Source organism: Sinocyclocheilus rhinocerous, unplaced genomic scaffold (assembly GCF_001515625.1).
Source record: "Sinocyclocheilus rhinocerous isolate Xijiao unplaced genomic scaffold, SAMN03320098_v1.1 scaffold4467, whole genome shotgun sequence".
Taxonomy (NCBI): Eukaryota; Metazoa; Chordata; class Actinopteri; order Cypriniformes; family Cyprinidae; genus Sinocyclocheilus; species Sinocyclocheilus rhinocerous.
In genome coordinates this window covers 78,063-89,410 of record NW_015656161.1, presented here as the reverse complement: position 1 = coordinate 89,410, position 11,348 = coordinate 78,063, and the positions used below count along the sequence as shown (strand labels likewise).

Sequence of the window (11,348 nt, the reverse complement as noted above, 5' to 3'; positions counted from 1 at the left end):
TTATATTTCATTTCAGCTTTATTTCAATTAACGAAAACAATTTTTAATAGTTTAATTTTAGTTAACAATACCATCACTGGTTTCATGTTGACTTTGCAGTGTAAACAGGGGTGAATCGTATGTGTTTGTGAATGTTGTCCTTTAGCAGGCCTGGTCGCTCGTCCCGTCCTGAGCTCTGAACGCACGCAAACAGCGGCGATTGTGTTTACGAGAGACCCTGAGAGAGCGATTCGTTTGGTCTAGGCCTGCGTACAGATGGTTCTCATTACAGCGACTTTAAAGAGTTTTTATGATGGTGTTTAATTCAGCGCTGGGCGGAGTGTGTGTGTGTGTGTGTGTGAAGGGTCTTTAGATGGGTTTTCAGATAAGAACAGCTAAATGATGGAAGCTTTACATAAACACATGTTAAAGTACTGCATTCAGTGTGTGTGTGTGTGTGTGCTGCTCCCTTTCCCTGGCCTCCACCGGCATTTGTTTTATGTTTCTTGTTTGTGTGTGTGTGAGATGAAAGATGGAGCGCTTCAGTCCCAGACAAACGCCTCGTGTGTGTGTGTGAGTGTGTGAGTGTGTGTGAGTGTGTGTGTGTGAGTGTGTTTGAGATTATTGGATGAGAGTCTGAGCACTGTTTGTCCTGGTTAGTCTGAATTAAGAGTTAACCTTAATATGACAGACAGACTTCCTGTGCTGACAGACAGATAAGTGCTATTTTAGTATTGTTTATGTACTAATATTGCATTTATTCATATTTTGAATTCAATTTTATTTTTATATGTTCACTTTTCATTTTAATTTTAGTAATTTTGTTACATGCTTTTATTGTTTTAGTTTATTTTTATTTAAATAGTTCTATTTAGTTTTAATTTCAGTTTTTAAATTTTGGTACCTGAACTTAAACTTATTTCAGTTAGCAGCCAAGGCAACATTTCTAATTTTTATTTAGTTTTTTACAAATATTTATATTTCATTTCAGCTTTATTTCAATTAACGAAAACAATTTTTAATAGTTTAATTTTAGTTAACAATACCATCACTGGTTTCATGTTGACTTTGCAGTGTAAACAGGGGTCGTATGTGTGTGTTTCCTCTTGCGTTCAGAGGTGTGTTTTTCCTGCTGAAACGAGTGAATGGAGCTCAGAGAGACGAGGGGCAGGAGGAAAAGTTTGAGGTAGAGGAAGAAAAGTCGGGCACACAGGAAACACACTCCCAATGAAAGCGTCTCTCTGACCTCCTAATTCACGGCAGAGAGACGCTACGTAACATGCTTGAACTTAAATGATGAGTGTGTGTGTGTGTGTGAGAGAGCAATAATAAAAATAGCAATAATAATAAAAATATTTTAAATTAGAGTTGTTCATGGTAACTAATCAAGTTAACTAATAAGACCTTATTGTAAAGCGTTTTCTGTTAGTGTTGGCTTACATTTCTATTTTTTTTAATTCTTTTTTTTAAATATTTGTTTATATTTTATTTGAATAATATTACATATATATATATATATATATAGTGAAAAATTTAAGGGGGTCTGAATACTTTCCGTACCCACTGTATATATATATATATAATACAATATATATTGGCCAAGCCAATTTTTTAAAGTTAATTTTTATTTTATTTTAAATTTAACCAGTTGTAAATTATTGTGATCTTTTGATGTTTTTAATTTTAGTTTAGTAATTTTATGTGCTTTTGTCATTTCTTTTCTTTGTTTTTTTAGGATTGTAATATTTTTTTGGTTTATGCATGTTTTAATACTTTAACAAACGTATTTTATTTAAGTTCTAATTTATGTTTACATTTTAGTAATTTTAGTATGTGCTTTTGACATTTTTATTAGCTGTTGTTTTTGTAATATTTTTTAATTCAATCTTTTTTTAAGTAATTTTAATACTTCAATTTAAAACTATTTTATGTCGGATAGTTGCCAAGGTAACATTTCTAATTTTAGTTTAAAACTAGAACACATCATTTTCTTTTCTTTGTTTTTTTAGGATTGTAATATTTTTTTGGTTTATGCATGTTTTAATACTTTAACAAACGTATTTTATTTAAGTTCTAATTTATGTTTACATTTTAGTAATTTTAGTATGTGCTTTAGACATTTTTATTAGCTGTTGTTTTTGTAATATTTTTTAATTCAATCTTTTTTTTAAGTAATTTTAATACATCAATTTAAAACTATTTTATGTCGGATAGTTGCCAAGGTAACATTTCTAATTTTAGTTTAAAACTAGAACACATCATATTTTCACGTACACTTTGGTTGGCTACTATTCTTGAGTTTTTTTGCTTGTTTTTCAAACAGATAAAGTTGAGTGCAAAATTTATTGCATCAGATCAATTGAACCTCATTTGCTTTCGGTGTGGACAAATGAGTTGATTTTGGAAGAATCTCCCCCAGTTAAGCTGTTTCTGCCGATCGACAATCAGACCTTTCTAAACGTCTCGTGAATGTCTGTAGGGCCCTCGGCGACCGTAATCCCCCCCCTTGAGGGGCCTAAACGTTGTTACCGTGGCAACCTCGTGCCTCATTCCAGGGTTGTTTGGGTTAGCCAAGGAGGAAAGGGCAGCACAGGAAATGACATCATGCCTTGGAGGAAAAAGCCTTGAGTCTTGGGCCTCCCGGGCGCCTCCGCCGAGCGGAAAGAAAACATTACGAGAAAATGACACAAAGCGGCTAGTTGAACGTCCAGAGCGACTTCGTTTGACGACATGTTTTGAACTGTGAACCCTTTGTAGTGCTTTTCGCTCGTTACCGGCCATTTCCTCTGCCATCAAGCTTGGAATTTGACTGCAGCTCTTCATCCATTTCAAAACAAGGCTAGAAGAGGAACATAGCAGAAGAAAGTCAGTACAGACGCCCTCAGGATCCAGACACCTCAGCCGCAAACATTTTCTTAAACTGCAATCGAATCGCTTAACTAAACACACAGACAGACGGCATGTTTTCTCACGCACACACGTGATCCGTTCATTCAGAAAGTCTTTCGCTGTCTCTGGTCCGACTGGCTGCTTGATCACAATGAACAATTCAACATCACACTATCATTATTTACCGTCTAAATGAGAATAAAACAACAACTGGGGCGTCTCCGCTCAACAGGCTCGACTGGTCGTCTAAACCAGGGTCTGGAAGGGAGTGCTGGTGGGGACGGGGGAAAGTTTATGGAAAAATAGTGTAAAAATGTAAAAAATTATTAAATAATAAATATTAAATAAATAAGACTAAAATAAATAAATTAAAATGGAATAAAATAAATAAAAATATGATTAAAATAAATAAAAAATAGAATAAGATAAATGAAAATTAGGCTTAAATATTAGACATTAATTAAAATAAATAAATAAATAGAATGAGATAAATAAATAAATTAGGCTTTAAATAATTGACTAAAATAATTTGAAAAAACAAGCAAATAACAATTTGGTTAAAATAAATAAACATTCATTAGGTTAAAATTAGATTAAAATAAATAACACATATAATAATATATATAAATAAAACAAAATTTTGTTTATAATAAATAAAAATGAGGGGGAAAAAACAAAAATTTGATTATAATACATAAAACATAGTTTAAAATAATATATATAAATGAGAAAAATAAATAGAAATTTGATTATAATAAAATTAGAATAAATAAAAAAAATAAACAAAAAATTTTAAATAAATAATAATCTGATTAAAATAAGTAAAACAATTTTTTTTGAATAAACATTTGAAAAAAATATGAATAAAATAATTAAATAAAAATCTGATTAAAATAAGTAAATAAATACTGTACAGTACTATACAGAGTAGAAAAACAACATAATAATGTAGCTTAATAGAAACTAAATATTTTCCAAATAATGCTTTATCATATTAGTGGTCTGTGGAATCTAAAATATTGAAAACTCCTCGTGAAAAGTTTGCACACACACACAATCACAAAGATTTGGTTCCCACAGCAATTGTTAACATCCTGAATTCGGAACAATGGCGCTAATTATTCCGATGATCACCGTATCAACACTCATAAAATCAGTTGTGACACCAGATTTAGGCGAGACCGCCATGGCTTTTTATTGGTGGAGAGAGTTAAACTGCTGACCTTTGACCTCATAATCAACATGATGTCATAAACGGTTTCCTTTGGCCCGACACTCCCACAGCGAGCGTACAGTATACAACCTGAGCGTCGTAAAATCCCAGCCGTCTGATCCACGTATTAGAGCACAATGGAGGACGACGTGAAGTATTTCCTGTGCGTTGCAGGTTTTCCTGACTCTGTGTGTGTGTTTGTTATGTAATGGCTCTCAGTCTAATTGCCAGTTTCCTTTATTGACTTCCAAACAAAGAAGTTGCCAAACATTTCTGTCCATCCATCGGTCCGTCTGCGTGTCTCTCGGTGGAGCGCGTGTGAGATTGTTGTTATGATAGCGATGCCTGAGGAAAAAGATAATATTTATAGAGCCGTAACTGACACACACACATCAGAGAAGTTGCCTCCGGGTTTGTTTGTTTAGTTGGTATTTTGCATGACGAATCCCAAACGTCTGCCAGTTGTGTGCAATCATTTCGTCTGCACACGAACTCTGCACAAGAACGTGAGCGCTAGCGCTTCTAGCTACGCAAACCCTCGTTTGTAGTTCAGATAATTACCAGAAGGGGCTCTGTGGTGCGGAAGTTTTTCTTCTATAGCTAGTTGTAAAGCTGCAAGATTAAATCTTAGTAAATAATGTTAAATATTAGTATTGTACTTTTGCAGTTGTACTGTAAAATTAAATTATTATTGTTATTCTTAAGTACTTATTTTTCTATTTTACAGTGAAATGTTATAATAATAATAATAATAATAATAATAATAATCACAGTAACAATAACATTTAAAATAATTTTCTAATTATTTTTAATAAAATAATTTTCTTAAAAAATGATTAACGTTGTTATTCTTAAATACTCATTTTTCATTTTACAGTGAAATGTTACAATAGTAATGTTTTTTTATTTTGTTAAATTTATGTAGTAGTAGTAATGATGTTAATAATAATCATAATAAATATTTTTGTCTTAAATACTCAATTTTTCAATTTACAGTGATATATTACAATTGTGATACTTTTAATATTTTTTTATTTAGTAATAATAATCGCAGTGACAATATTTTTTTGTTTTACAGTGAAATTTTACAGTCATAACATTTCCTATTTTGTTTAACATTTTTATTTAGTAATAAGAATCATAAAAACAATAATAAGAATTATTATTAATATTTTTTAAATACTTTCTTTTTTATTTTACAGTGAAATATTACAATCGTAATATTTCCTGTTTTGTTTAATATTTTAATATTTTTTATATTGATATGTAATCGTGGGGGGGGGGGGGGAAATCAGAAAAGTTGCAATTCGATTTTTTTTTTTTCTCAAATCATTTTTTGTTTCTCTGTTTTTGCATACTTGTGTTTCTTGCATCTGAAGACTTCGCATCACCCATGTTGAACGTCATTGTGTGCTGCCGTCATCACTGGTTTAGGTTTAGGCCCCTGACCTCTGACCCCTGACCTCACGGCAGCTCGCTGGATTCACGTCCGCATCCCGTCAGCGGATAAGAGCTCCAGCTGGTCGTAAAAGAAGCCGACGCCTCCCGTGAACCTCAGCCAGACGAGAGACGATCAATAAAAACACCGACTTCCCTCCAGTGTGTGTGTGTGTGTGGAGACAGACAGAAATAATCATTAACTTCTCCAGACTGCTGAGTGACTCGTGTCTGTGTGTGTGTGTGTGTGATTACATTAGATGTCCAGACACTTTCTGCTGTTTTTTTGTTCGTTTGATGTACAAAGTGACTGTTTAAAAAGCTGAGTCTCCTTAAATGGAAAAACTTTGCCCGACGTACGCGGAAAACGCCACTCTGTGTGTTTGTGTGTGTGTGTGTGGTATTCGAGCGCTCAGACCAAAGGGAGCCAGTGTGGACAGAGGAAGAAAGAAAGAAACTGCTTGGGGGGAAGGGAGAGAAAGAGAGAGCGATTTAAAAGGACCCTATGAAATCAGTTTTATTTGTTCCCAAATTCTTTTATTTATTTATTTATTTATATACTTACTTACAAATACTGTTTTCTGTTGTAGTTTTTCTGGATTCCATTTAATTTTTTTCTCAAATTTAGTTTTGTTTGTTTATAAATTTCATGCTTTATTTAAATTTTTCTGGATTATGTTTTAATTAATACATTTTTATTGTATTTTATTTTATCCATAAATTCTGTTTTATTGTTTCCCATTTATGTGTTTTCAATTGTAACTTTTCTGGATTATGTTTTATGTCGCTCGGCTCGGCTAATGTCCGTCCCATGCACTGAAAGCTCTCTCCTCCACATCACGAGTAGACACGCCCCTTACTGCTGATTGGCTACAAGTTTGTTTTGCTACTCGGCCCGAATCAGGTTTCTAAAGCGTTTTTGAAAAATCGCTTACCCTTTAATTAAATTTTTAATCATTAAACAGCCTGTCTATTCAATTGAATTCATAAAATGTCATATAATACATTATAATAAAATGAAAACACAAATAATTTACAGCAAGACTGCTTTTTCCCAAATAGAGTGCTGTACAATAGACCCTTACTGTATAAATTAAAACTTTAATATAAAAATCTCTTGATATTCTTTAATATATTAATGTTAAATATAATAGGCTAAAATCAATATTACTTAGTCAGTTTTTTTTTTTGGCGGTTTGTTATGAAGACACTTGAGTTTTTGTTTCTGTGCAATAACGAACTCATAGAGCTCTAGTTGAGAGCATTTGGACTAATAGAGTTCAGGATGTCAGCTGAAGGCTTGAGGCTGTAGAAGACATGAGGTGTGTGTGTGTGTGTGTGTGTGTGTGTGTGTCATGTTGCACACTCTATTTCAGGACACTCTCTGCGTCTGGCTGTCACCATGTCATTCGGGGTGACACTGTGGTCATCCAACCGACCGACACCGAGACGCCACACACACAACAGTAAATCCATAACTTATACGCACAAATCCGTTCACACGCACACACACAAGTACCTGTGCAGTTGTGGCTCTAGTTGAATAACCACATTGTGTCATCTGAACACACACACACACAAACTCAGAGGTCTGTTTGATGTATGATTTGTGTGTGTGTGTGTTACTCAGGTTTGCTTGCTGTTCACGGTGTCGTCAGAGAGACTAGTCAACTATTAAGACTGAAATAGCATCAGTCTGGCACATAGCAACCACACACACTAAACATTAAACAGCTAGTTGTGTGTCAGTATAATGACTCCTCTATATAATGAACCGCCTCCATATAATAGTAAACAGGAAGTAGACACTCTTCTGTACTATGCTTGAGTGATGGTAATACTGTGAAATATTAATATACATACCATGGTATTGGATTGGTATTGCTGTGGTTTTTACATAGTGTAATTTGATGCTTAGTAATGTTTAACAATTTGTCATTCACAAAGTCTTTTATGCTCACCAAGACAGCATTTGTTTTTATGAAAAATACAGTAAAAATAGAAAAAAAAATTGAAAACATTTTACAGTTTAAAATAACTGTGATCCATTTGAATATATTTTAAAATGTAATTTATTCCTGAGATCAAAGCTGAATTTTCAGCATCATTACTCCAGTCTTCAGTGTCACATGATTCTTCACAAATCATTCTGACACTATCACTGTACCATGGTACTTCCACAGTATGTTTAAAGTATTTACTTGGCGTTATTTTTTATGATTCAATAATACTGTGTTATTTTAATATATACCTTGATGCAGTTTGATTACTGTATTCACATACAATGCTACTTAAATGGCACTGTAAGCTCTTCAAAGCATATAATGGTATTACTATGGTAACATATCCAAACAAGCATGTTTGTAAGGGTTGTACCTACTCTAGTCATCAACTTAGTCTGGGTTGGTGCGTAATTAACTATCCTGCTAAATTACGGCCTACTCACCCGATCTGAGATTAAAGAGAGACTGTCCTTACTGTGGACAAACAAAGAGTCCAGATGACTAAAGAACTGCTTAACTTTAACATTGTATACTAACCGGACGTCAGATCAATTTTTGTTTTCACTGAAAGCAAAAACATTGCGCAAAGCATGAAAGCATGGTGTTTAATATACAGAGCAAGATGTGGACCAATGAGGTTTGCTGTAGGCAGAGCTAAGTTGCATAAAGTTCATTGCATGATTATTATATATTTGGTGTCTTCTATATTGTTACATCACAAAACTCAGAATGGGCGTTGACAGCGGATTTCTCTCCTATCGCTATCAAAACTGCCGTTAGTTGGCGAGGGCGAGCACAATTGCAGATTTATTGTAGCGCTGACGTCAGAACATTGTTCGGGTTGGCGTACGGAACAGAGGCGGCCCAGACGAATGATAAGCAGTACTGCTAATGTAAACAAGTGCTGGAGGCCAGTGGCGCTGCTCTGTGCGGGGCGGCAGATTCCTCACATTCCGTCACTGCCTCTCGTGAATGCTGAAATTAAGGATGCAAGATATGTTTGGCAGAGCTCAGGACGGTTTTCCTGGACAGAAGGCATGCGCTGGTGTGAAAGTGTGTGTGTGTGTGTTTACCTTTTTGTGCTAGTGTTCCCATCTAATCTAGTCAATTTATCTCCTCAGCTCTCTCCTTCCTTCCTTGACAACACTTTGTTCACTTTTGCAAACTCTAGTAAAGCCAGTTTCTGATGGGTCTTACTGGTCCAAGTTGGTCACAAACTATTGGTGGTTTTGGTTTTAGCCCAGTAGACCATCTTGGTCAGGCTGGAAGAGCTTGTAGACCACCTTGGACCAGCAAGTACCAATTTGACCACCTTGATCTAGTTTTTTCTGGTTTTTACAGCAGGGATTCAGTGAAGTTCACTTGATGAAGTTGAATTGGCATAAATAATATTTGGTTCTTGTTGGAAAGTCTAGTGAAGCCAATATCTTATGGTTCTTACTGGTCCAAGTTGGTCATAATCTATTCTAGATGGTTAATCAGTTGGTCTACCCATTGGTGGTCTTGGTTTTAGCCTGGTAGACCGTCTTGGTCAGGCTGGAAGAGCTTGTAGACCACCTTGGACCAGCAAGTACTAGTTTGATCACCTTAATCTGGCATCTTCTAGTTTTTCCAGCAGGGATTCATTGAAGTTCACTTGATGATATAATTAATAATTGGCTCTTTCTCTTTACTTCCTCAATCAACACTTTGTTCACTGTTGTAAACTCTAGTAAAGCCAATTTCTGTTGATATAATTAATAATTGGCTCTTTCTCTTTACTTCCTCAATCAACACTTTGTTCACTTTTACTCTGTTGGAAACTCTAGTAAAGCCAATTTCTGATGGTTCTTACTGGTCCAAGTTGGTCATAACCTAGGTTAGATGGCCTACCCATTGGTGGGCTTGGTAGACCAGCAAGTACCAGTTTGACCATGGTAATCTGGGATTTCCTTGCTTTTCCAGCAGGGATTCAATGAAGTTCACTTGTAGTTAAACTGGCATAATGAATAACCACGTCTTTCTTGTCTCTCTGTAGATTCCCTGGCTCTTCAGGAGCGTGGAGAACAGCCTCACTGGTGTGTGGTGGCGTACTGGGAGGAAAAGACCCGCGTTGGGCGCCTCTACTCCGTCCAGGAGCCATCTCTGGACATCTTTTATGACCTACCTCAGGGCACAGGCTTTTGCTTGGGCCAGCTCGCCTCCGACAACAAGAGTCAACTGGTGCAAATGGTTCGGGCCAAGATCGGCTACGGCATCCAACTGAGCCGTGAACCCGACGGCGTGTGGGTGTATAACCGGAGTTGCTACCCCATATTCATCAAGTCAGCCACACTGGACAACCCCGACTCGCGTACGCTGCTGGTGCATAAAGTATTCCCCGGCTTTTCCATCAAGGCCTTCGACTTCGAGAAGGCAGGAAGCCTACAGCGGCCCAACGACCATGAGTTCAGCCAGCAGCCACGGACGGGCTTCACCGTGCAGATCAGTTTCGTGAAGGGCTGGGGGCAGTGCTACACCTATTACACCTTAGACAAAATGATAAACTAAACTATTACAATTAATGATTTAAAACAAAATATTTTTCTTATGCTCAGATCTAAAATATTTGTTACATAATATTTAGTGTTTACTTTTTATTATTGAAAAATATGTAAACATATACGTTATATGTGTATAGTGTGTCTATTTTTTTTCATATGCTAACTTAAAAAATGTTTAATATATGTAAGTGTACAATATTATGATAATATAATATGTAAAATATTAGTTATAAATATTTCTCGTCTCGGTCTAGGTTTTTCTACGAGTTCAGCCAGCAGCCGCGGACGGGCTTCACCGTGCAGATCAGTTTCGTGAAGGGCTGGGGGCAGTGCTACACCAGACAGTTCATCAGCAGCTGCCCCTGCTGGCTTGAGGTCATATTCAATAACCGATAACAGCGAGCCCCACCCCCTCACCACGTCCCCCATTCCTTCATGGAGACGGACTAGCCCTTACCTTTTATGGACTATGTTGTCTTTCTGTTTTGTTTTTCACAAGAAGTTCTCCGAAGGATATTTTGCGAGAGAAATGGAAAACGGAACCTCACTTGGACTTGTTTAATAAATGACTAAGATTTAATTAAGTGAAATAAAAGCTAAAATGTATTTTATGTTAAATATAAATATATTATTACCTGTAAATACGAAGTTTTATATGCATTGTTATTTATGTATTGTGCGTCGCGTGAAGGCCTCCTCTTGTGAAGACCTAAGAGTGTAAAGACCATCGACTGTACCGTGCGACTCCACCGGGCAGGGACAAGGATAAGAATCCATTCTTATGCAAAGGATAAGTATCGCTTTCCTACTACTTGTTTCACTTCTGTTTCAGTTTTTATAACCATTTCTTACTATGTGTAAGTAAGTTGTTGTTTTTTAGCATGTGTGTTTGGCAGTGTTATTTTTTAGGATTACTGATAAACTACTGTCATGTGATTTGTATTATTTGTATTTATTTATTTTAATTTTAGTTAAATTATGTCTGAATTTATTATGTATGTATAGGTCTTTTATTAAGTTTTTAGTTTTATTTAATTTGAGTTATTTTAATACTCAAAAAAACTAAATGGGAATGAAATCATATATATCTTTAATTTATAAATGTGTATGTATACATATATATATATATATATATATATAAATGTATGTGTGTGTGGTTGTACATACACATATTTGTTGTTTTTTTGGTGTTTGGCTTAGTGTTATGTTAGAATTTTTTTGTTTTTGTTTTAATTAATTTAAATTTAGTGTTATGTTAGAATCATTTTTATACTCCTATAACTTTTTGTTCTTTAATACTTTGAA

General features: G+C 35.2%; 1 protein-coding gene across 1 annotated transcript in view; it reads left to right on the top strand.

Moving 5' to 3' along the window:
- LOC107719679 (mothers against decapentaplegic homolog 7-like) overlaps window positions 1-10,564 on the top strand; it is an 18,478-nt gene extending 7,914 nt beyond the window's left edge. The window contains exons 4-5 of the mRNA XM_016527159.1: window positions 9,539-9,984; window positions 10,347-10,564. Of these exons, the coding sequence (XP_016382645.1) occupies window positions 9,539-9,984; window positions 10,347-10,439 (539 nt within the window). The 3' untranslated portion in view covers window positions 10,440-10,564. The remainder of the gene's footprint in view (window positions 1-9,538; window positions 9,985-10,346) is intronic.
- The last annotated feature ends 784 nt before the right edge of the window (window positions 10,565-11,348 follow it).